The 27,139-nt window shown below is 39.4% G+C and overlaps 1 protein-coding gene across 1 annotated transcript; it reads right to left on the reverse strand.

The window, feature by feature from the left end:
• Positions 1–1,030: 1,030 nt before the first annotated feature.
• Positions 1,031–27,139, reverse strand: INSL6 (insulin like 6). Its single transcript, XM_007969340.3, has 2 exons — positions 26,814–27,139; positions 1,031–1,434 (listed from the first exon to the last, which is right to left on the reverse strand). The coding sequence occupies exons 1-2, from the start codon at positions 27,100–27,102 to the stop codon at positions 1,076–1,078; spliced, it is 648 nt and encodes a 215-aa protein (XP_007967531.1). The 5' UTR covers positions 27,103–27,139; the 3' UTR covers positions 1,031–1,075.

Raw genomic sequence — 27,139 nt, forward strand, 5'->3', positions numbered from 1 at the left:
TTGTACATATTTGGGAAAGAAACTAGAGAACAATCTCAAATGCTGCTTATCAACTAATTAATGGGTATGAAGTAGGAATTCCATTTTAGGTTCACTGGGCTCTGTTTTGCTCTGATTTGCAGTACTAAAATTATTACATGTGTGGACAGGAAAAAAAACACCAAAAATTTAGTATTATAACTTGTATACTTACTTGAGATATACAAGCACTTGAATAGTAGGACTTCAACAATATGCATACATTAACTCTATTACCAGTGGTTTTTGATTTTTAACCTACTTCAGAATAGCCTAGAAGGCTTATTAAACACAGATTGCTGGCCCCCATAACTAGAGTTTCTGATTCAGTAGGTTTGAGATGAGACTTTAGAACTGCATTTCTAACAAGTTCCCATGTGATGCTGATGCTGCTGATTTGGTCAGGGACCACAGTTTAAGAACCTTTTCTACAGATTTCTCAATCAAATATTGAGATTTATACATTGATTCAAAGCAAAGACAGGGTATGCTGGAGAGATTTTAGTTTAGATTCACAAAACTCTCTTTTAAGTCTTCAGTAGAAATTGTGAAGAGAAATTACTATAATAAAACTCAAGGAATCAGAAGTGTAACTACTATTACAGTACGAGGGCTTCTACCAGGAATGGTAGTTGATTCGTTATTTTTAAGTTGGTGGGACAGATGGGTCAGCATTTTGGGGTAAGCCTAACTGTCATGGGCATCAGTTTGCATGTCATACAGATGGAAAGCAGAAGGTTCCATAATCCTTCTTAAAATACAGTTTAAGAGAGTTTCAATGATAATGACAAGTGAACAGGTAAGTCTTAGATGTCTGCATGGGTCAAACCACCTCCAGAAACATCTTCAAAAAGCATATGAAAACTAAGGAAAACAACAGGGTCACCAAATAAAATACTAAGATTCCTATTACCACTGTAAGGTATGGTTAAGTGCTTGCAAGTGCATTCAGACACTGTTCACAGCATGTCACTTATAAGCACAATTACAAAAAAATAAAAATAGAGTAAAATAAATGTATTAAGCTTTTATTAGGTTAGAAAAATTTCTATAATGGTTAGTATATCTTAGTTACAAGTGATGATTTTTTTTCCTTTAACCTTTTAAAATCAATATATGGAAGACATGCAATGCTAAGTTCTTCTTTTGTACATCCTGTAAGACAACACTTTTCTGAATATCCTCTGCGTTTTCTTTGGGGATGATTCCCCCAAAACAAATTGCTTAAGGTTTTAATTTTGTTTCTACTTTTCTTCTTAAATTTTTCATTCTCATGAATATATAGATTGATATTATGTGATGAAGAAAATTCTCTTTCCTTATCAAGGGGTGAATATGCCTTTTTATCCTGATACTCAGGTAGTGACTGCATTTCCCAATTGTTTACTGCTTCTTCCCAAGAGGCAGAAGTAGACACTGTTGAGAGAGAAGAAAAGAAATGCTCCTTTATTAAAATCTTCCTTTAGATGAAAATTTAATATTTGATCAGTAAAATCAGCTAATTATTTAAAAAAATCACATTTTAAATAAAGAATGGAAAGTATGGTTATTCAAAAGCAATATTTATTTTTAATTAAAGCAGATATAGTGTTTTCCTATAAAAAGGCTGTACGCCTTTGTACATTTTGTATTAACAAATGAAGTTGAGATATCATTCACATGCCATAAAATTAGTCATTTTAAAGTATACAATTCAGTGGGTTTTAGTGTATTCACAGGGTCGTGAAACTATATATCTAATTCCAGAACATCTGTATCCAAAAAGAAACCCTATGTCCATTAGCAGTCATTTCCATTTCACTCTCCCACTATTCCGTGGCAATCACCAATCTACTTTGTTTCTATGGATTTGCCTATTCCGTATATTTCATATAAATGAAAGCATACAATACATGACCTTTTGTGCTTGGTCTCTTTCACTTAGCATAGTATTTTCAAGGTTCACCTACATTGTAGCATGTATCTTTTTATGGCTAAATAATTTTCCATTGTGTGGATATTCCACATTTTGTTTATCCATTTATCAACGGACATTTGAGTGGTTTCCACTTTTGGTCATTATGAATAGTGCTGATGGCCCAGCATGGTGGCTCATGCCTGTAATCCCAGCAATTTGGGAGGCCGAGGCAGGAGGATCACTTGAGGTCAGGAGTTCACTACCAGTTTCGCCATCCAACACACAAAAAATTAGCCAGGCGTGGCGGTGCACTCCTGTAATCCCAGGTACTTGGGAGGCTGAGGCATGAGAAACACTTGAACGCGGGAGGCAGAAGTTGCAGTGAGCTGAGATAGCTCCACTGCACTCCAGTCTAGATGACAGAGCAAGACTGTCTCAAAAAATAAAAAAAATAGTGCTGCTATGATCTTTCACATACAAGTTTTTGTGTGAACATATGTTTTGGATTCTTTGGGGTGTAACCTAGGGATGGAAGGAGCACTGTATGATATAATTTTGTTTAACATTTTGAGGAACTGCCAAACTTTTCCACAACAGCTGCACAAGTTTTCAATCCCAGCATCAATATAGTAGAGTTCCAATTTTTCCCCATCCCCATCAAAACTTGACATTTTCCATTTTTTGATTGTAATTATCCCCACGGATGCACAGTGGTATCTCACTGTAGTTTTGATTTGCATTTACCTCATGGCTAATGATGTTAAGCATCTTTTCATATGCTTATTACATATCCTCTTTGAAGAAATGTCTGTTCAAATCCTTTGCCCATTTTCAAATTTTATCATTTGTCTTCTTATGCACATCTTATAACAGCAGTAGAAACCATTTTGTTCTTTATTTTAATAAAGAAATAGAGAAGTGGTAATATGCTCTAGGTACAATGAACTGATTGTCACTGTTATATTGCTCTTAACTCACTTAGCAATACTGGATAATGGAAACCAAAATAACTCCAGAAGGTAATTATCTGAAGACTTATTGTGCTTCCATTATGGCCCTTGCTCATACACAGTACCTTCTAGGAGGATATATTTGCCAATAGCCTCTACTGTAGTGCCAGCTCTTAGGCAGCCATATTCTGAACCATGTGACTCTATCCTCTAGCCACAGTTGAACAAACTAGAGGTTGGCACCTGACCCCAAAGAAACCAATCTGTCACAATGGCTAGCAAGCCATGTCATATGAAAAACATGAATCGACCCAATTAGATTTCCTCAGTTTGAAACTAGAATAAGTAACAAGAAAAAAATGAGTGAGAGCCAAAGCTAAAAGGATTCTACGAGGTTTGTCATGACAAGCTAAAATCATAAAGGAACATAGAAAAGAAAACATTCAGAGAGAGAGAGACGAAGGCAGAAGTTTTTTGCTTTTGTTTTTTAGAGCTAATATGATTCCCCAGGCTTTACCAAGTCTTTCTAGGTTCACTTCTATACCTTTTTTTTTTTTTTGTAATAACTACTATCCCCTTTTATCTTGAGGTTATTTAGGTGCATCTATGTCCTTTGCAGTTAGAGGCCTATTAGAGCACTCTTTAATAACTTTTTATTTAATTAAAAAGTTGCTTGTTTAAAAGAATAAGAACTCTATCCAGACTAATCAGGAACAAAAAAGATGGAAATGAACAAAATACAGCAGAAAAAAAGAAATAAGTAGATACAGTTTTAAAGCAAATATCTTAACAAATATTTTTTAAATTTTTAAAATATTGTTTTAATTTAAAACATAATATTTTTAAAGTTTTAAAATAAATATTATGAATGCTTATACATTTAAAAATAAAGATTAAATGGATGAATTCCTAGAAAAATACAAGATGCCTTAATTGGTACACGATGACACAGAAAACCTAAATGTACCAACAATATTCAAAGAAATGAAAAGGGTTAGTCAGTTATCACCTTCAAAAAAAAAAACATATATGGATGGTTCCACCTATTTTTAAAAAACAGGAAATACTAATCATATACAAGTTGTTCCAGAAAAAGAGCAAAAGTTGCCCAGCTCATTTTATGAAGTTGGCATAATCTTTATTCCAAAACTAGATAACAACATGAGATTTTAAAATATTTAAAAACTCATTTCACTTTAAAATGTTGATTTCAGACTCCTAAATATTATTAGTTAACTGAATCCATAAACATGTTTTACAAATATATTAAGAAAGGGTTCGGGGGAGCAGCCAAGATGGCTGAATAGAAACACCTTTGCTCTGCAGTTTCCACTGAAAAGGACGAAAATGGCAAGTGGATTTTGCATCTTCAATTGAGTTACCAATGTTCTTTTATTGGGACTGACTAGGAGGTTGGTGTGACTCACAGAGAGCAAGGAAAAGCACAGTGGAGCAAGGGCCCACCTGGGAGCCACATGGGGCAAAGGGAGCTCCCCTCCCCAGCCAAGGGAAGCAGAGAGGGATTGTGCTACCCTTCCCTGAAAACCATGCTTTTCCCATGAATTCTTGCAACCTGGGGATGAGGAGCTCCCCTCATGAACCAGGGCCTTGGGTTCCAAGCATTAAGCTGTGCAGACTGATAATGGCTGCTCGGGTGGGCAGGCACTGAGATCACGAGTTCCTGGTTGGGGGAAGAGGCGGCTGCCATTACTGTGTCTCCAGTTCACTGTTTTCCCTTACCATGATGCCAGCGCAGTTTGGATGGGGAGCAGTTCCCCAGCACAACACAGTAGCTGGGACAGTTTGTGGCCAGACTGCTTCTTTAGGTGGGACTCCAATCCATTCCCCCTCACAGAGCAGGGCCTCCCTGTGGGAATTTTGGCATCCCCAGTGGAGGGTTTATGGATAGAACTCTGATATCCCTGAGAAGAGGGTCTAGGAGGGGGGTTGGTTGTGCTATCATGGATCAGCCATCTTAGTCTTTTCTGCCTACTGGCTCTGGAGAGGGAGATTTCTCCCAGCACAGCACACTCGCTCCACCAAGGGGCAGCCGACTGCTATATTTAAGTGGGTCCCTGATCCTATTCCTCCAAACTGGGTGAGACCTCCCAACAGGACTGTTCCACTGGCATCGGATCAGTGCCCCTCTGGGACAAAGTTCTCAGAGGAAGGAGCAGTCTGCCATCTTTGCTGGTCTGCAGCCTCCACGGTGATACCTCCAGGGACAGAAGAAACCAAGGTGAATAAAGTCTGGAATGGACTCCCAGTAAACTGCAGCAACCCTATGGAAGAGTGGCCCTACTGCTAAAAGAAAAGCAAACAGGGAGCAACAACAACATAAACAAGAAAGACCTCACAAAAACCCCATCCAAAAGTCATTGGCCTCAAAGATCAAAGGTAGATAAACCCATGAAGATGAGAAATAATCAATGCAAAAATGCTGGAAACTCAATCTTCTCCAAATGACTGTAACATGACTCCAGCAAGGGCACAGAACTGGGTTGAGTCAGAGATAGGTGAATTGACAGAAGTAGGCTTCAAAAGATGGATAATAACAAACATCCCTGAGCTAAAGGAATATGTTCTAACTTGCTGCAAAGAAGCTAAGAACCATGATAAAACATTACAGGAGCTGTTTAACAAGAATGACCAGTTTAGAGAGGAAGACAAATAACCTGAAGGAGCTGAAAAATACAACCTGTGAACTTCATGATGCAAATGCAAGCTTGAAGTCTGCAACTGAACAAACCAAGTGGAAGAAAAAATATCAGAGCTTGAAGACTATCTTGCTGAAATAAGGCAGGCAGGCAAGATTAGAGAAAAAAGAATGAAAAGGAATGAATAAAACCTCTGAGAACTATGGGATTATGTTAAAAGACAACCTACAACTGATAGGGGTACCTGAAAGAGATGGGGAGAACAGAAACAAGTTGGAAAACACACTACAAGATACCATGCAGGAGAATTTCCCCAAACTAGCAAGACAGGCCAACATTCAAATTCAGGAAATCCAGAGAACCCCAGTAAGATACTCCATGAGAGGATCAGCCCGATGACATATAATCATCAGTTCTCCAAGGTTGAAATGAAGGAAAAAATGTTAAAGGCAGCCAGAGAGAAAGGTCGAGTCACCTATAAAGGTAAGCCCATCACACTAACAGCAGGCCTCTCAGTGGAAACCCTACAAGCCAGAAGAGACTAGGGGCCAATATTTATTTGATTTTTTTTTTTTTTTTTTTTTTTTTTGAGATGGAGTTTCACTCTTGTCACCCAGGCTGTAGTACAATGGCATCATCTCAGCTCACTGCAACCTCAGCCTCCAGGGTTCAAGCAGTTCTCCTGCCTCACCCTCCCAAGTCCGTGGGATTACAGGCATGTGCCACCATGCCCAGCTAATTTTGTATTTTTAGTAGAGACAGGGTTTCGCCAAGTTGGCCAGGCTGATCTCAAACTCCTGACCTCAGGTGATCCACTTGCCTTGGCCTCCCAAAGTGCTGGGATTACAGGCATGAGCCACTGCACCAAGCTGATATTCTTAAAGAATTTCTAACCTAGAATATTGTATCTGGTCAAATTAAGCTTCATAAGAAAAGAAGAAATAAAACATTTTTCAGACAAGCAAATTCTTAGGGAATTAATCACCACCAGACCTGCCTTACAAGAGCTCCTGAAGGAAGCAGTAAATATGGAAAGGAAAAACTATTATTGGCCACTACAAAAACACACTGAAGTACACAGACCAGTGACACTATGAAGCAACTACATAAACAAGTCTGCAAAACAACCAGCCAGCATCATGATGACAGGATCAAATTCATACATAACAATAATAACCTTAAATGTAAATGGGCTAACTTCCCCAATTAAAAGACACAGAAGGCAAGCTGGATAAAGAGTCATGATCCATTGGTGTGCTGAATTCAAGAGACTCATCTCACATGCAAAGACACACATAGACTCAAAATAAAGTATGAAGGAAAATTTACCAAGCTAATGGAAAACAAAACAGCACAGGTTGCAATCTTAGTTTCTGACAAAACAGACTTTAAACCAACGAAGATAAAAAAGACAAAGAAGAGCATTACATAATGGTAAACAGGTCAATTCAATAAGAAGAGCTAACTATCCTAAATATATATGCAAACATGCAGGAGCACCCAGATTCATAAAACAAGTTCTTAGAGACCTACGAAGAGACTTAGACTCCTGCATAATAATAGTGGAAGACTTTAACACTCCACTGTCAACATGAGACTGACCATTGAGACAGAAAATTAACAAAGATATTTAGGACTTGAATTCAACTCTGGATCAAATGGACCTGATGGATATCTACAGAACTCTCCAACCCCAAACAAGAGAATATAGATTCTTCTTGGCACCACAAGGCACATCACATAATTGGAAGTAAAACACTCCTCAGCAAATGCAAAAGAACTGAAATCGTAACAACCAGACTCTAAGACCACAGCACAAACAAATTAGAACTCAAGAATAAGAAACTCACTCAAAACCACACAAGTACATGGAAATTCAACAACCTGCTCCTGATTGACTCCTCGGTAAACAGTAAAATTAAGGCAGAAATCAAGAAGTTCTTTGAAACCAAAGAACAAAGAGACAATGTATCAGAATCTCTGGGACATAGCTAAAGCAGTCTTAACAGGAAACTTTATAGCACTAACTGCCCACATCAAAAAGGTAGATCTCAAATTGACACCATAACATCACAACTAAAGGAACTAGAGAACCGAGAGCAATCAAACCCCAAAACTAGAGAAAAAAAAACCAAGCTTAGAGCAGAACTGAAGGAGACAGAGACACAAAAAACCCTTCAAACAATCAGTGAGTCCAGGAGCTGTTTTTTTTTTTTTGAAAAATTAATCAAATAGACCACTAGCTACGCTAATAAAGAAATGAAAGAAGAATCAAACAGACACAATAAAAATGATAAAGGGGGTATCACCATTGACTCCACAGAAATACAAATAACCATCAGATAATACTATAAACACCTCTATGCCAATAAACTGGAAAATCTAAAAGAAATGGATAAATTCCTGAACACATGCACCCCTGCAAGACTAAACCAGGAAGAAGTTGAATTCCTGAACAGACTAATAAAAAGTTCTGAAATTGAGGCAGTAATAAATAGTCTACAAACCAAAGAAAAGCCCAGGACCAGATGGATTCACGGCTGAATTCTACCAAAAATACAAAGAGGAGCTGATATTCTTTCTTTTGAAACTATTTCAAACAATCAAAAAGGAGAAACTCCTCCCTAACTCATTCTATGAGGCCAGCATCATCCTGATACCAAAACCTGACAGAGATATAACAACAAAAAGAACTTCAGGCCAATATTCTTGAATAATATCAATGTAAAAATCCTCAATAAAATACTGGCAAACCAAATACAGAAGCACATCAAAAAGCTTATCTACCATGATCAGGTTGGCTTCATCTCCAGGGTACAAGGGTGGTTCAAAATACACAAAATCAATAAATGTAATTAATCACATAAACATATCTAAAGACAAAAACCACATGATTATCTTAATAGATGCAGAAAAGGTCTTCCAAAAAATTCAACATCCCTTCATGTTAAAAACTGTCAATAAATCAGGTGTTGATGGAGCATACCTCAAAATAATGGCCATTTATGACAAACCCACAGCAAAATATCATACTGAATGGGCAAAAGCTGGAAATATTCCCCTTGAAAACTGGCACAAGATAAGGAGGCCTTCTCTCATCACTCCTATTCAACATAGTATCTGAAGTCCTGGCCAAGGCAATCAGGCAAGAGAAAGAAATAAAGGTATTCAAATAGGAAGAGAGGAAGCCAAATTGTCTTTGTTTGCAGATGACATGCAAACATAGACACCCCATCTAGAACACACTATCGTCTCAGCCCAAAAGCTTCTGAAGCTGATAAGCAAATTCAGCAAAGTCTCAAGATACAAAATCAATGTGCAAAGGTCACCAGCATTTCTACATACCAAGAACAAGAAAGCAGAGAGCTGAATTATGAACGAACTCCCATTCACAATTGCTACAAAGAGAATATACCTATGATTACAGTTAGCAAGGAAAGTGAAGGACCTCTTCAACGAGAACTACAAACCACTGCTCAAGGAAATCAGAGAGGACACAAACAAAAAAAAATTCCATGTTCACAGATAGGAAGAATCAATATCGTGAAAATGGTCATCCTGCCCAAAGTAATTTATAGATTCAATGCTATTCCCATCAAACTACCATTGACATTCTTCACAGAATTAGAATAAACTATTTAAAAAGTCATATGGAACCAAAACAGCTCAAATAGCCAAGATAATCCTAAGCAGAAAGAACAAAGCTGAAGGGAGGCATCACACTACTGGACTTCTAACTACACTACAAGGGTACAGTAACCAAAACAGCATAAACCAATAAAATTTCTGTTCCAGAATTCAGAAATAAGGCTGCACATCTATGACCATCTGATCTTGGACAAACCTGACAAAAACAAGCAATGGGCAAAGGATCCCCTATTTAATAAACGGTGCTGGGAGAACTGGCTAGCCATATGCTGAACACTGAAACTGGACCACTTCCATACACTTTATAGAAAAATTAACTCAAGCTGAATTAAAGACTTAAATGTAAAACCAAAACTATAAAAACCCTAGAAGAAAATCTAGGCAATGCCATTCACAACATAGGCATGGGCAAAGATTTCATGACAAAATCATCAAAAGCAATTGCAACAAAAGCCCAAATTGACAAATGAGATCTAATTAAACTAAAGAACTTCTGCACAGCAAAAGAAACTATCATCAGAGTCAACAGATAACCTACAGAGTGGGAGAAAAATTTTGCAATCTATCCATTTAACAAAGGTCTAATATCCAGAATCTACAGGAACTTAAACAAATTTACAAGAAAAAACAAACAACTCCATTAAAGAGTGGGCAGGCCGGGTGCAGTGAGTGGCTCACGCCTGTAATCCCAGCACTTTGGGAGGCCGAGGTGGGCAGATACCTGAGGTCAGGAGTTTGAGACCAGTCTAGCCAATGTAGTGAAACCCCATCTCTTCTAAAAGTACAAAAATTAGCCAGGCATGGTAGCGTGTGCCTGTAGTCCCAAATACTGGAGAGGCTGAGGCAGGAGAACTGCTTGAACCCAGCAGGCAGAGGTTGCAGTGAGCTGAGATCATGCCATTGCACTCCAGCCTGGGCGACAAAGCAAGGCTCCATCTCAAAAGATAGAAAAAAAAGAGCAGGCAAAGGACATGAAATGACATTTCTTAAAAGAAGGCATTCATGCGGCCAACAGACATTTGAAAAAAAGCTCAACATCACTGATCATTAGAGAAATGCAAATCAAAATTACAATGAGATACTAACTCACAACAGTCAGAATAGCGATTATTACAAAGTCAAGAAACAACAGATGCTTTTGAGGTTGCAGAGAAATAGGAACTAATTGCCACTGTTGGTGGGAATGTAAATTAGTTCAATCATTGTGGAAGACAGTGTGGTGACTCCTCAAAGATCTAGAACCAGAAATACCATTTGACCCAGCAATACCATTTGACCCAGAAATACCATTATTGGGTATATACCCAAAGGAATATAAATCATTCTATTACAAAGATGCGTATGTTCATTGCAGCACTATTCACAATAGCAAAGACATGAATTCAACCCAAATGCCCATCAATAATAGACTGGATATAGAAAATGTGGTACATATACACCATGGAATACTATGTAGCCATAAAAAGGTAAGAGATCATGTCCTTTGCAGGAAAATGGATGGAACTGGAAGTCATTATCCTCAGCAAACTAAGGCAGGAAGAGAAAACCAAATACCGCAAGTTCTCACTTATAAGTGGAAGGTGAACAATGAGCTCACATGAACATGGGGAGGGGAATAACACACAATGGGGCCTGTCAGAGGGTGGGGTTGGAGGGCTAGCATTTACGAAAAATAGCTAATGCATGCTAGGCTTAATGCCTAGGTGATGGGTTGATAGGCATAGCAAACCACCATGGCACACATTTACCTATGTAATGAACCTGCATATCTCGCTCATGTATCACTGAACTTAAAAATAAAATTTAAAAAAAAAAAAGAATGAAAGGGTTCATCCCAGAAATGCACGGATAGGTCAAGATCACAAAATCTATCAATGTAGTTTACCATGTTAATAGACTCCCATCCTCACTCACAGCTGGATTTGCTTTCTACTTCAGGAGAAAATTGAAGCAATCTGAAAAAGAACTTGCATCAACTCCCTTTGCCAAATTTTTAAATTCATCTCTTAACATGTACACCCATATACTCTCCCTTTCTACCTATTTCTACAGATGAACTATACACTCTAAAGCCAATTTCTGCACTTACATATTACATCTCATCTCCTCTTGCCCACTCTAGGACACTATTCCAGCAATCCTTCTCTGTATTCTTCATCAGTTTTTAACTTCTATTGAATCACTCTTATCAGAAAACTTGTTATTTCTTCCACTTACAAAAACACACACACACAAACCCATACATATTTCTCTTGGCCCCACTCACCCTGCCAGCTACCATCGTATTTATTTTCTCTTTTCTGTGACAAAACTCCTTGATAAGAGTTTTCTATATTTACTAACTTGTTCCTCTTCTCTCACTGTCTTAAACCCACTCTAATCAGGCTTTTGTTTCATCACTCTACCGAAACTTCTCTTATGAAGGTCACAAACATATTGCTAAATTCAACAGCCATTCACATCTTAATTGATTTATCAAATACACCTCTTCCCGATATACTTTCATCATTTGGTTTCCACAGCACCACACTCTCTTTTCTTCCAACCTAAGTAGCTGTCCCTTTTCTGTCTCCTTTACAATTCTCACTCCCCAACTTTTTAATGTTGGTGTTTCTGAGGACTCAGTTCTTAGTACTATTTTCTACGTACACTTACTCTTCTGGTGATCTCCTCTAGTTTTATGGCTCAAAAAATTATGTATCTACCTATGACTCCTGAACTTCTACCTGCAAACAAGATTACTCTTTCAAACTCCAGATTTATATACCTTATTTCCTACTCAACACCTCCACATTAATGTTTCAAACTCAACATTGTTAAAAACGCCGTGAAATTCAACATGTCCAAAACTGAACTACTGATACTGTCTTCCAAACCTGTTCCACTTTGAGGCCTTTCCTATCTCATTTATGACAATCCTATCCTTCCAAGTGTTCCATATACAAAATTTTAGAATCAACAATGTTTTGGAGTCATTCTTGATTTATCTTCCTCATATCTCACATCAAATATGGCCCATGTATAACTAGAATTTAAGTTTTCACTACCTCCACTTCTATCATCCTTATCTAAGACCCTCCCTAACAAGTCTCTGTTTCTACTCTTGCCTTTCTACAGTCTATTCTCAACACAGTAGCCAGAGTGATCCATTTAAAATGTCAATTATGTCACTTCTCTGCTAAAAAATCTTAATGACTCCTTGCATCACCCCAAAACAAAGTCTTTAAAATGATCTAAAACAGGGGGTCCCCAACCCCTGGGGACTGAACTGGTCTATGGCCTGTTAGGAACCAGGCCACATGGCAGGAGGTGAACAGTTGGCAGGGGAGTGAGCAAAGCTTCATCTGTATTTACAGCTGCTCCCCATTGCTTGCATTATCACCTGAGCTCCACCTCCTGTCAGACCAGGGACAGCATCAGATTCTTATAGGAGTGTGAACCCTATTGTGAACTGCGCATGCCAGGAATCTAGGTTGCATGCTCCTTATGAGAATCTAACGCCTGATTATCTATCACTGTCTCCCATCACCCCCAGATGGGACCATCTAGTTTCAGGAAAACAAGTTCAGGGCTCCCACTGATTCTACATTATGGTAAGTTGTATAATTATTTCATTATACATTATCATGTAATAGTAATAGAAGTAAAGTACACAATAAATGTAATGCACGTGGATCATCTGAAAATCATTCCCTTCCTGGTCCAAGGAAAAACTGTCTTCCATGAAACTGGTTCCCGGTACCAAAAAGGTTGGGGACTACTGGCCTAAAATACTCTATTTTATCATGTCTGCCTATTACCTCTTCTACCTTATCTTCTACTACTTTCCTCACTTTCTCTGCTCCAACCACACTTGGCCTCTTAGGTATTCCCTGTATACATCAGGCAGAAGGGTATCTGCTCCACTGTTTCCTCTGCGTGAATGTCCTTTCTTCAGATATCTGCTTGGCTAATTCCCTTACCACTTCTTTTCTCGTATCTCACCTTTTCAATAATTGGTCTACCCTTACCACACTGTTTAATACTATACCCTACTTTTCAACTCCTTGCTCTGTTTATCTCCCTTATACTGTTTTTTCATTTTTCTGTAGCTCTTACTACGTTCTAATATTTACTTATTATGTTTATTACTTAAGAGCACTCCATAAAGCCTTTGATCTTTGTCTGTTTTGTCCACTGATAGATTCCCAAGAATCTAAAGTTGTGCCTGGGTGCTTAGTAGGTACCCAATGAGTATTTGCTTACTTAATAAAAGAAAAAATCGTAAGACTATGCAAAAGTATGCCAAAAGAAGACCTTAATAAAGTACAGCCCTATTTACAATGATTAAAAAAAATATCTTAGCAAGCTTCCTTACCTTAGTGAAGATTATATAGCATAAACCTACAAACATCATACCTAATGGAGATATTTAAATGTATGCCCTTTAAGCCTGGGAATAACACAAGAAATTGAAGCAAAAAAATGGTATAAGTTTAGAAAGAAAGTGATATAACTATCATTTTCAAATGATAAAAAAAACCTACAGAATCAACAAATTATTAGAACTATGAAGATAGTTCAGCATGGTTGCTGGATAAAGATCAACCTATAAAAGTAAATTGCATTTCTCTAGCCAAGTCACTAACTAACAAATATAATTCACAGGTATTTACAATAGCGGAAAAAAAAATTATTAAGCATGAACTTGCCCGATACCATAAAAGTTTCCATAAAGAAAACTTTAAAATCCTAATAGAATATAAGTAATTTCATGACTTTGATTAGGATGGCTTTATGTAATAAAGATATCAATAGTGGGGAGGGGAACAAGATGACCAATTAGATGCAGCTGTGATCCGTGGCACTCAGGGAGAGGAATAAAAGAGTGAATTCAGCACCTTCAACCGAAATATCCAGGTTCTCACACTGGGACTGACTAGGCAAATGACTTGACCCAAAAAGAATGAAGAAATGCAGGGTGGAGCAATGAATGGCCCACCAGAGAACAGCAGGGAGCCAAAGGAACCCCACCCTCAGCCAAGGAAAGTGGTGAGTGATTGCCTCACCCTGCCCTGGAAACCACGTTTCTCCCAGAGATCTCTGAAACCCAGATCAGGAAATCCCATCTTTGATCCCTGATCTTTGCAGATCAGGAGATCCCATCATGAGCCCATGCCACTAGGGCCTTGGGTTCGATACACAGAGCTGTGTGGAGTCTCAGCAGAGCAGACGCTCAGGCACACACCGAGGCCCAGGAGTTTTACAGACTCTGGCCCCGGCATCCTGGCAAGGCGGGAGATACAACAGTGCATATCTCAAGGAAGGGGGCTGAATCCAGGGAGCCAAGCCATTGTTCTGCACATCCCACTTCCACATTACCTCACAAGTTAAGACCTGATTTGGAATTCCAGCCAGCCAAGGCAAAAGCTGGAGTCTGCCTGAAAGGGGACAGAGTTCCTGGGAGGAGGGGCAGCCGCCATCTCTGGGAAAGGTCAACTCAGCCATTTCAGCCTCCCGGCTTTGGAGAATCCAAACAGTCCAGAGGAGGAAGGTACCTCACAGTGCAGCACAGCTCTGTGTCAGACTGTGGCCAGAATGTTTTCTTTTTTCTTTTTTGAGATGGAGTCTCACTCTGTCATCCAGGCTGGAGTACAGTGGTGTGATCTCAGCTCACTGTAACCTCTACCTCCCAGGTTCAAGCGGTTCTCCTGCCTCAGCCAACCGAGTAGCTGGGATTACAGGCACGTGCCACCATGCCTAGCTAATTTTTGTATTTTTAGTAGAGACAGAGTTTGCCATGTTGGCCAGGCTGGTCTCGAACTCCTGTCAAGTGATCTGCCCGCCTTGGCCTCCCAAAGTGCCATGATTACAGGCGTGAGCCACCACGCTCAGATTGCTGCTTTAAGTGAGACCCCAATCCATTCCTCCTCCCTGGGCGAGACCTCTTTGTGGGGGCTGCAGCCACTCCAGCCAGGGTCACAGGGACAGAGATGTGATCTCTCCCTAGGACTGAGCTCCTGGGGAGGAAGGGCTGCCACCATCTCTGCAGTTCCCTTTACTCAGCTGTTCCAGCCTGCCAGTTGGCATGAGAAAGGGTTCCCCAGAAGGCAGTACAGCTGCTTTGGCAGATTGTGAAAAGACTGCTTCTTTAAGCAGGACACCGATCCATTACTCCTCACTGGGCAGGACCTCCATGTGGAGGCTTCAGCCACTCCAGCCAGGGTTATACAGACAGAGCTCTGATCTCACTCTGGGACAAAGCTCCTGTGGGGAGAGGCAGCCACCATCTCTGTGGTTTTCTGCATCACATTACCCAACTTCAAACTATACCACAACGCTACAATAACCACAACAGCTTGGTACTGGTACAAGAACAGACACATAGACCCATGGAACAGAATAGAGAACTCAAAACCACACACCGCACACCTACAACCTGGACAAACCTGAAAAAAACAAGCAATGAAGGAAGAATTCCCTATTTATTAAATGGTGCTGGAAGAATTGGCTAGCTGTAGGCTCAAAATTGAAACTGGATCCCTTTCTTACATCCTACATAAAAATTAACTCAAGATGGATTAAAGACTTATGTAAAACCCAAAACCATAAAAACCTTAGAAGAAAATCTAGGCAATACCATTCAAGACATAGGCACAGGCAAAGATTTCAAGACAAAAACACCAAAAGCAATTGCAACAAAAGCAAAAATTGACAAAGGGATTTAATTAAACTGAAGAGCTTCTGCACAGCAAAAAAAAAAAGTATCATGAGAGTGAACAGACAACCTATAGAATGGGAGAAAATTTCTGCAGTCTATCCATCTGACAAAGCTCTAATATCCAGCATCTATAAGTAACTTAAACAAATTTACAAGAAAAAAAACCACCCCACTAAAAAGTGGGCAAACAACATGAACAGAGAGTTCTCAAAAGAAGACATACACGTGACCAACAAACATGAAAAATAGCTCAACATCACTGATCATTACAGAAACGCAAATCAAAATTACAATGAGATACCATCTCATGCCAGTCAGAATGGCTATTATTAAAGTTAAAAAACAACAGATGCTGGCAAGGTTGTGGAGAAAATGGAACACTTTTACACTGTTGGTGGGGTTCAACCATTGTGGAAGACAGTGTGGTGATTTCTCAAAGACCTAGAGGCAGAAATACCATTTGACCCAGCAATCCATTATTGGGTGTAGGAATATAAATCATTCTATTATAAAGATACATGCAAGCATATGTTCACTGCAGCACTATTCACAATAGCAAACACATGGAATCAACCTAAATGCCCACCAATGATAGACTGAATATAGAAAACTCGACATATATACCATGGAGTACTATGCAGCTATAAAAAAAAGAATGAGATCATGTCCTTTGCAGGGACATGGATGGAGTTGGAAACCATCATCCTCAGCAAACTAATGCAGAAACGGAAACCAAACACCACATGTTCTCACTTGTAAGTGTGAGCTGAATGATGAGAACACATGGACACATGCGGGGGAACAACACACAATGGGGCCTGCCTGAGAGGGGGCCTGGGGGAATGGAGAGTATCAGGAGGAATAGCTAATGGAGGCTGGGCTTAATACCTAGGTGATAGGATGATCTGTGCAGCAAACCACCATGGTACACATTTACCTATGTAACAAACCTGCACATCCTGCACATGTACACCTGAACTTAAAAGGTGAAGGAAAAAAAGAAGTCAATTCTCTTCAAATTAGTGTATACATTATGTTGCCAGAAGTCAGGGACCCTGAACGGAGGGACTGGCTGGAGCCGTAGCAGAGGAACATAAATTGTGAAGATTTCATTTTAATATGGACATTTATCAGTTTCCAAATAATACTTTTATAATTTCTTATGCCTGTCTTTAATCTCTTAATCCTGTTATCTTCGTAAGCTGAGGATGTACGTCACCTCAGGACCACTGTGATAATTGTGCTAACTGTACAAATTGATTGTAAGACATATGTGTTTGAACAATATGAAATCAGTGCACCTTGAAAAAGAACAGAAAAACAGCGATTTTTAGGGAACAAGGGAAGGCAACCATAAGGTCTGACTGCCTGCGGGGTTGGGCAAAAAGAGCTATAGTTTTCTTCTTGTAGAGAGCCTAGAAACATTCATCAGTCCAGTACACAGAAATGCTTGTTTGGATCCCTGACAATTGGTGAGCTGTCTGTGTATTGTCCAGGGTAACTATGGGTCATGAAGAATCTAAACATTATGCTCATCTCTGCTATACTAACCTCCTGTTAAAACAGGCAGGAGTTCAAGAGCCCATGGAAAATATGGTCACCTTATTCAGGGTGGTGGAGGAACACTGTCCTTGGTTTCCTGAAAAGGGAACATTAGATGTGGAACTATGGGATCGTGTTGGTACAAAATTCCAGGAACCGGTCCCAACAGGGAATTATGTTCCTGTCACTGTTTGGAGTGATTGGGCCTTGGTACGTGCCATCCTAATGACATACCAATCCCAAGATCCCCTGCAGTTACAATTTTCTGAATCTGGCAACCCTCTACCTCTTTCTCAGGTTTCCTCTCCCGTTCGGCCTTCGTTATGTGCTCAGCCTCTCCCTTCACCTACTCCTCCCCGACCTGACGATATTGAGGATTCAATATCTAACTCCGGTGACTTTGGCTTAACGTCACCCCCTGATGACCTTATTTCTTTTCACAAAGAGCCGGAACTTGTAGCTCCCATGGCCCTGACTTGGACAGCCCGGGACCACAACTATGCTAACTCTTCCCTCTTCAAACCTTTGCAGCCTTTGCCTCCAGAGCCATCTAATGGCTCCGGGACCAAACTACAATTTACCTGTAATTCTGCAGGCCCTTCCCCATCCTCCACAGCCCCTCACCCTCCTGTCATTTCGGTCCCTCAACCGGTCACTTTGCCATCCACTCAACCTGCTCCTCTACCCTTCTTCACACATGGATGCCCCTGCCATTCTGGTTGCACAGGATTGGGACAATAATCATCAGTATGCATCTGCCTCTTCTCCCCCAATGCCCCTTTCTCACACTCTCATACCGGTCTGACCTCCTCAACCTCAGTTTCCCTTATCTACACATACTTTTCCTGTCACTTCTATGCCGACTCTGTCTCATGTGCCTGTTCTTGAAACTACCATGCAACACTTATTACACCAGAACAAAGAAACAAGTGGATTAGAGGCATGGGCTTATCCCGTCGCACTGGAACCTCCCAATGCTCAAGGAGCACAAGTGTGTTGATATGTGCCAATCTTACCTTTTTAAAAGAATTCAAGGATGCTTGTACTCAGTATGGTCCTACTTCTCCATATGCTAAAATGGTATTACAGACTCTTTGTACTGAGGTCATTTTGCTTCCTTTAGACTAGGACCTTTTGGCAAAAGCTGTTCTAACTTCATCTCAGCATTTACAATTCTGTACCTGGTGGTCAGAGGAGGCCCATCTGCAGGCTCAGCTAAATCAGGCTGATGGCATTCCAATGACTCAGGCTCAGCTCACAGGCTTGGATATTACTCTGACACTACTGCCCAATTAGGCTTTGATGCTCTCACCACGGAACAAGTAACAAAGGTGTGTATGAGAGCTTGGGATAAATTACACACCGCGGGCCAAGCTCCTGTTTTCACCACTGTTAAACAGGGTCACAATGAATTATACCCTGATTTTTTGGCTAAATTACAAGATGCTGTTGAAAAATCTGTCTCTGATGAGCACGCTCAAGGTTTTCTCCTTCATATGTTAGCTTGTGAGATTGCGAACCGTGAGTGTAAAACGGCCATGTGTTGCTTCCAATGACAAAATTTACCTCAATTACATTTAGCATTGTTTAAACTTTCTAAATGTTCCTGAAGACAATACTCTGAATGCAGCTGAACGCCATTATACAGGCAAAAATATTCTCCCTAAATGAAGGCAAGCCAGTGTTATGGAAAAACTCCCAAACCAATACCTGGGAACCTGGAACAATTAAAATGTGGGGAAGAGGGTATGCTTATGTTTCACCAGGAGATCATCAATCCCCTGTCTGGGTGCCCACTAAAAGACTTAAACTTCGTGTGAATACTGACAATGAAAACCACAGGGAAGAGACGTCTGCATCAGAGACCACCCTCATACCTGGTGAGATCTGTGCCAACTCCTCATAAACTGGCACACCAAATCAAAATGGGTCTGGTTCAATCCTCCCTAATGGCAACAGAGACCCCTCTAACTAATCCCACTTCTCCTAATTCCCTTTTTCTCCTTATGAACCTAAAAAATCTCACCATTTCTACTAGCCTGAAAATAATATCCCCCTGTTCTTCTGTTCCTCCTTCAGCACTAGATCTCGCTTACAATAGGTTTTATTTAATAATTCTCTTCCTTACACTTTGTCTCACCAGTTTTCCCTCAAACTGATTTACCTGCTACACAAAATTATTCTTATTGGGCTTATGTGCCTTTTCCTCCACTTATCCAACCTCTCACCTGGATGAATGCTCCTGCAGAAAGGTATACTAACAATAGTGTGTGGATGCCTGGAGCTACAGATGACCGTTGCCCTGCTCAACCAGGAGAAGAAGGCATTGCATTTAATGTTACTGTGGGTTATAAATACCCTCATCTGTCCCTCAGACATGCACCTGGTTGTATCCATCTAGAAACTCAAGTCTGGGCTGCTTATCTTCCAGAGAGATTAGCTACAGGGGGATGGGGACATTTGGTCCCCGGTCTCTCCCTTTCTCCTTTAAGACAAATGAAAAGTGGAGTAATAGGAGATCCCCATATTTTCAATATAAACCTGTAGGAAAACCATGTTCTAAAAATTTTGAGAGCCTATCTAAAACTTTAATTTGTGAAGACTGTGTTAGTTCACATGCAGTAGTATTTTAAAAATGACTCATATGGTTTAGTAGTAGACTGGGCACTAAAGGGCTATTTAAAAACCAGTTGCTCCTCTGGCTGAAAGGAATGCCTGGAGGCTACTTATTTTATTTCTTATTGGGAGGACAAGGATCATCATCCTACTTTGCATAGAAGGTTCAGCTCGTTCTTTCCCTTAAAACGGGAAGATAATGGCATTAACCGCGCACCCCCCCACCCCCACCAAGGCCTCATATGATATTCCCCATTCTGAGTACAGAACATCCAGAACTGTGGAAATTGGCTATTGCCATGTCCGGACTGCGAGTATGGGAATTGGAAGCTTTTCTGTCTGTTGTCCCCACTATCGCCCCTCACGTACGTGATTCTGAACCCCATGATAAATCCCCTTTGAACTCTTACCCTCTTTTTGATGCCGATCCTCCTTTATGGGACTCCAATTGGCCTTATAATTCTTTTCGACCCAGGTATGCCCCTCTACCTCTTTGGCATCCCCAGGCACCTCGGATTGCTTCTTTACAGTGGAGAACATTGGGTGTTGCCACTGCCGCTCCTCTCCCTCAGTATCAATGTAGATTCAAACATTCTGCTCTGTTTACCTCCAGCCTGACCATTCCTATGCAGAGTTGTGTTAAGCCTCCTTACATGCTGTTAGTGGGAAATATCAAAATTTGGACGAAAAATCAAACTGTCCAATGCATTAATTGTCATTTATACACTTGTGTTAACTCCCATTTTGACTTCAGGAAAACTGTAATGTTGTTTCAAGCTTAAGAAGGAATCCGGATACTGGTAACTTTACCCAGACCTTGGGAATATTCCCCCTCAGTACATTTAATTAACAACGTGTTACAACAAATTCTCAAAAGATCTAAGAGATTTGTTTTCACTTTAATTGCTGTGATCATGGACCTAATTACAGTGACTGCACTGGCCACCACTGCCAGAGTGGCATTACACCAATCTATTCAAACGGCTCATTTTGTTAAGGAATGGCAAGACAATTCCACCCAAATGTGGAATTCTCAGCAGGGCATCGATCAAATATTAGCTAATCAAATTAATGATTTAAGACAGTCTGTTATTTGGCTTGGAGACTGGCTAATGAGTCTTGAACATTGCAAGCAAATGCAATGCGACTGGAATACTTTTGATTTCTGTATCACACCATATTCCTACAATGAGACTGACTATTCATGGGAAATGGTCAAAGGACACCTTCTAGGTAGGGAAGATAATTTATCTTTGGACATAACTAAGTTAAAGAAACAAATTTTTGAAGCCTCTCAAGCTCATTTACCCATTGTGCCTGGAGCTGAGGCGTTAGATAGGGTGGCAGAAAGTCTTTCTGGACTAAACCCCACAACTTGGATTAAGTCTACTGGGGGCTCCATCGTAGTAAATTTTGGAATCATGTTTCTCTGTTTAATCAACTTGTTTTTAGTGCGCTGGACCAGTCAAAGAATCCGGCGTCAAAACCGGGAGAACGAACAAGCCTTCATCACCATGACACATTTATATAAAAAGGGAGAGATGTTGCGGGAAGTCAGGGACCCTGGCTGGAGCCGCAGCAGAGGAACATAAGTTGTGAAGATTTCATTTTAATACGGACATTTATCAGTTCCCAAATAATACTTTTATAATTTCTTACGCCTGTCTTTAGTCTCTTAATCCTGTTATTTTCATAAGCTGAGGATGTACATCACCTTGGGACCACTGTGATAATTGTGTTAACTGTACAAATTGATTGTAAAACATGTCTGTTTGAACAACATGAAATCAGTGCGCCTTGAAAAAGAACAGAATAAAACAATTTTTAGGGAACAAGGGAAGGCAACCATAAAGTCTGACTGCCTGCGGGGTCGGGTGAAAAGAGCCATATTTTTCTTCTTGCAGAGAGCCTAGAAACGGACGTGCGAGTAGGGAAGATATCATTCAATTCTTTTCCTAGCAAGGAATATTAATACCCTGGGAAAGGAATGCATTCCTGGGGGTAGGTCTATAAACGGTTGCTCTGGGAATGTCTGTCTTATGTAGCTGAGATAAGGACTGAGACACACCCTGGTCTCCTGCAGTACCCTCAGGCTTACCAGGGTGGGGAAAAACTCCACCCTGGTAAATCTATGGTCAGACTGGTTCTCTGCTCTCGAATCCTGCTTTCTGTTATCTAAGATGTTTATCAAGACAATACGTGCACCACTGAACATAGACCCTTATCAGTAGTTCTGTTTTTGCCCTTTGCCTTGTGATCTTTGTTGGACCCTTATCAGTAGTTCTGCTTTTGCCATTTGTCCTGTTCCCTCAGAAGCATGTGATCTTTGTTAGACCCTTATTAGTAGTTCTGCTTTTTGCCCTTTGAAGCATGTGATCTACTCCCTGTTCTTATACCCCCTACCCTTTTGAAACCCTTAATAAAACACTTGCTGGTTTGAGGCTCAGACGGGCATCACAGTCCTACCAATATGTGATGTCACACCTGGTGGCCCAGCTGTAAAATTCCTCTCTTTGTACTCTTTCTCTTTATTTCTCAGCTGGCCAACACTTATGGAAAACAGAACCTACATTGAAATATTGGGGGCAGTTTCCCCCGATAATATTCCATGCATCCCAAATAAAATACCATGTGGATTTTTAAAAAAGAGATTCAATAAGCATCCTTTTAAATATATATGAAAGAATAAAGGTTGAAGATTTAGCTTAGTCAATCCTAAGGGAAAAAATAAACATTGAAGACTTGTCCTGCCAGATAAATCACATCCTATAGAGTCACAGTATCAAAAATAGTAATGATACAAGGTCAAATAAATGACCAATTAAAATAGGAAGCTCAAACTTATCAATAATGGTAATCCCACAAATTAGTGAGAAAAATAGTTGATTAGTAGAAAGTGTTCAGAAAACTAGCTCCCTATGCAGAGAAAAATAAGACTTATTGAGAAACTGAGGTAATATTCCTATCTACACCAGAACTAAAAACTGGCCTAATAATTAAGGACTTAATGTGAAAAGTAAAACTGAAAAGTTAACAGAAGGACAGAAAAGGACCTCTAATACATAAGGCAAAACACTTACTGCCTAATTATATAAAAGTTAAGGCTTTCAGTCAAGCAATACCAATAGACAGATGTCAAAATGGGAGAACACATTTGTGACATCTAAAACCAACAACTAGTTATTATTGTATCTAGATTTGATTAACTCCTACAAATCAATTGGAAAATGATAACAATTCCAACAAGAATTGGGCAAAATATATAAACAGGAAATTTTAAGAGAAAATCCAAAAGGCTAACATATATATGAAAAGATGTTCAGACCCAGAGCAAGTTAAAATAGACATATAATGTCATTTTATGTCTATTACGCTGGTAAAAGTTAATAACTGTATAATGCTCATTGTTGACATAGATATGAGGACATAGGATTAGTGGTACAACTATACGTTGGTGTAGTCATTCTGAAGAGCAATCTGACACTCCTCAAGCAAATTAAACATACACACACTTCATGACACCGTAATTCCACTCTAGATGTGTATCCCAGAAACACTTCTAGGTTCATAAGGGGACACATACAATGATGTTCATGGCAGTGTTATTTATAGTGGTAGGGAGTTCAAGGCTATGTAGATTAGGTGTTCACAATTGAATAAATCAGTAAAATGTGAGGTATGCACATGAGTACTACGCAGTAGTTAGAAGCAATGGACTAAATGTTCACATGGCAACAATAAGATGTAGATCTTAAATGCCATTTAGATATATCTTAAAAACATACGCACAGGAAAGAAGCATAATTTGCAAAAACGTATACAGACAAAAAATATATAATGAACACATAACAACAACTGTCAATGAGAGGAGGAGAATGGAAGAGCAGAAAGGGGCTAAGAGAGGACAATCATCTTCTGTAAATTATAATTTACTTATGTTTATTGTCTATCTTTACAATTCTGTAGGCTTCATGAGGGTAGGAGCCTTCACTGTTTAACATCCCAAGCACCAAGAAAAATGCCTAACACATAATAAGCACTCAAATTTTGTTAAACTAATATATAAAGAGAAAGGCCCTTTACAGATTAGTTGTGATATCTGAAACATAAACAAACAAAAAAAAAACCAAGAATATGTGACATGAAGACCAAGAATATGAGAATATGATTAATCTAACTGGAATAGAGGTTACAGATTATGAAAAGCTGATTTTGAAACATTAACGATTTCACCTGGCACTAATATCTGGGAAGCACAATACTCAGTCGTAATTTAGAAATATGTTGTCAACTTCATGGTGCCACATTATGGGTAGGTCTTGGAGATACTGCCTCCACCTTCAGGGTCCATTAACAAGAAGCACACAATTACAGATTCAAGTTATGTATGAGTAGCTTTGAAAAAAAGCATTTTTTAATAGCGGTGTAGCAAATTATATTTTTCTGTGTCAGACTCAAATAGATCATCAGAATATTAAAATTTCAGACAACTGACTTGATTTAACACAACAACTTGTCCTGCTGGTAAAAGCGAAATAAAAAGTAACCAACTTTCCAGCCACATTCATATATAAAAATGACAGCATAATTATGTATTCTATATTAGAAACACATACATCTCTGCAACTTCTAAATTATTTCCTAGAAATTAACAGGACAGAATAAATGTCATCTTCCCTTATAGATTAACAATTTTTAAAATAATACAATTCATATTGATAACCTAACTCATTTTTCCTTCCTCTACATATTTCAATACAACTGTGGTTTTACCGCTACACCGTATTTCCACTTCAGCAAATTGTCTTTTACATAGTTTCCATAGTAGCAGGTTTTGTGTGTATAACAATTTTCAAATATTGTCAGACACATTTTTATTTTCTACAAGTCTTGTTTCATTGCAGCTCCCTGCTCATTGTTAATGACATTTATTCTTCCAGGGGAGTGTGAATAATACCTAAAATAAAGGGATCATTAACAAGCTGAGTTTTAAAGTTGAACATTTTTATTAAGAAAATTGTCTTTAGAGCACTTTGTTGAGAAAAGGCATTCCAACCTCTATCTAAATAACAGCCTCAAGCTTGGAGGTCTAAAAATAAAATTTTGACTACAGTATTATAGCACAGGTAGTGAGAGCACAGTATTTGATGTAAGAGAAATGCCCACCCAACATAAAGCAGAAAGGGAAGGCTCTCCTTCCACTCCTGGGAGAAAAGAATAAGAAAGAGGAGTTAAAAAAAAAAAAGAGAGAGAGAGAAAGCTGGACCTTGTTACTCAAAAGTGTGGGCCACCAACAAGCAGCACCTGGGAGCTAGTTAAAAATGAAAAATCTCAGGCCCCACCCAGGCCTACCAACTCAGGGGCTGTAAATTAACAGGATTCCCAAATGATTCATACGCACATTAAAGCGTGAGAGTCACTGAACTAAAGTAAAAGTAGAAGACTGGGGAGAGACACTTACTTCATTCTAACAGAAGGACAAGGTGAGGTTTGTATGTGGGTTAGTTTGACGGTCAGTTTGAAAATGATCAAGAATCAGTCTCATGGTTTCTGTCTTTAAAAGTTTTCATTCTCTCAGCAACAGTGATTTTATAAATTGTATTCATTTATTTCAAAAAAGTTAATGAGTGCCTACAATGTGCACTGTTTGACTTTTTCCAGTACTCTACATTAGGGTCTCTTTTTGGCATGATAGTTTACTCATTTCCTTAATTTCAGAAATATTCCCTTTTGCAACCTTTGTCCGAATCAAATAAACTGAATTACTGTAAAAGGCAGTAATTTTCTTCCTATGGATAGACTATAAACAAAGTGTAATTTCTTTTAAAATGGCAAATCATATTGGGACTAAAATATTGTTAAGTCACAAATGTAAAAACATAGTAAGATGATACCAATGAATCTGAAACAAGAATATTCTTCCTGCAGACTGCTTGAAAGCATTAAGTATAAATTCAACACATATTAAACACATGCTACGTGCTAGGCCATCTGCCAGGCATTTCAGACAAAAATACGCATGAAACAGTCCCTATAATATAGTATGGTACATAAGGCTGACTTCATGGGACTGAAACCTGTGTAGTCACACAGGCCTTGCACTTGGTTTAAATGTTCCGTTGTTGTAGTAGAAATTCTCAATAAATTTACCTTTGACACTGTAAGTGAATGAAATACAAGTACGTCAACTTTTAAATGAAGCCTGATAGAATGAACCAGGCCTATCTTCTGGTGCGTGACCAGGGAATATGAACAAGTAAAGAAAACAGTTTTATATTTTACCACCTTTATTTTAATGGCCCTTTCCTGCTTTTTTGAACAAGGTACTCTGCATTTTTATCTTCTACAAGGTTGGCTGATTCTGTAGCCAGTGACGACAGTCAAATAGAACTATGTGCTAGATACTGTGGTAGAAAGGACAATGGAGCTATTGGATATGAAAAGGTCAATGATGACTTCACAGGGAAAATGATACTTAAGTTGGGCTTTGAAGGACAAAAAGGAGTTTGCCAGATGACAGGCACTCCTGAAAGGAACAACATTCTTACATAAATTGTAGACTTACAAGTGTACACTTATTTCCTCTAAGTTTAAAAAACAAACAAAAAAAAGCGCTTCGCTGAAGTTTTGTATATTTTCAATACACTGTTTTTTACAATTTTTTTAAAAAGCTGTATACTAGGCACAAATTCCACTTCCTGGGGAAGCTTACCTTCTGGCAAAGCAAATACAGGAATAAGAAATCTACAGAGGTGAACAAACATGCCTTCGGTTTAGATTTTTACCTGGGTTTGTGCCTCTTCCCCGGGCCGGGAAAGCGGTTTGCGGGCTTTCGAACTGGTAGGGGCTGAAGGCTTCGACCTTTTCCGAGGCCTGTGCAATCAACCGTGGGAAAGGGGTTTCCTCCTCGAAATGGAACTGGCTCCAGTTGGCATGGCCGCAGAGTTTTTCTATTTCTTTCACCAAGTACCTGCCGCACAGCTTCCTGGCACTGCTGATGTCGCTCAGTTCACGGGAAAACCGAACCAGCAAGAGTCCAAGCCACAGCATGCACAAGCGGAAGAGTCTCGGCATTCCTGTGACCGCAGGCGAGTCCTCCGCGTTGTGCAAT

The sequence above is a fragment of the Chlorocebus sabaeus genome, chromosome 12 (genome assembly GCF_047675955.1).
Source record: "Chlorocebus sabaeus isolate Y175 chromosome 12, mChlSab1.0.hap1, whole genome shotgun sequence".
Taxonomy (NCBI): domain Eukaryota; kingdom Metazoa; phylum Chordata; class Mammalia; order Primates; family Cercopithecidae; genus Chlorocebus; species Chlorocebus sabaeus.

Excerpts from the sequence above, each read along its gene's own strand:
- INSL6 (XM_007969340.3), bottom strand. The coding sequence starts at position 27,102 with ATGCCGAGACTCTTCCGCTTGTGCATGCTGTGGCTTGGACTCTTGCTG. Across the intron at positions 1,435-26,813 it reads GGGAAGAGGCACAAACCCAG|TGTCTACTTCTGCCTCTTGG; the intron begins GTAAAAATCTAA and ends CTCTCTCAACAG.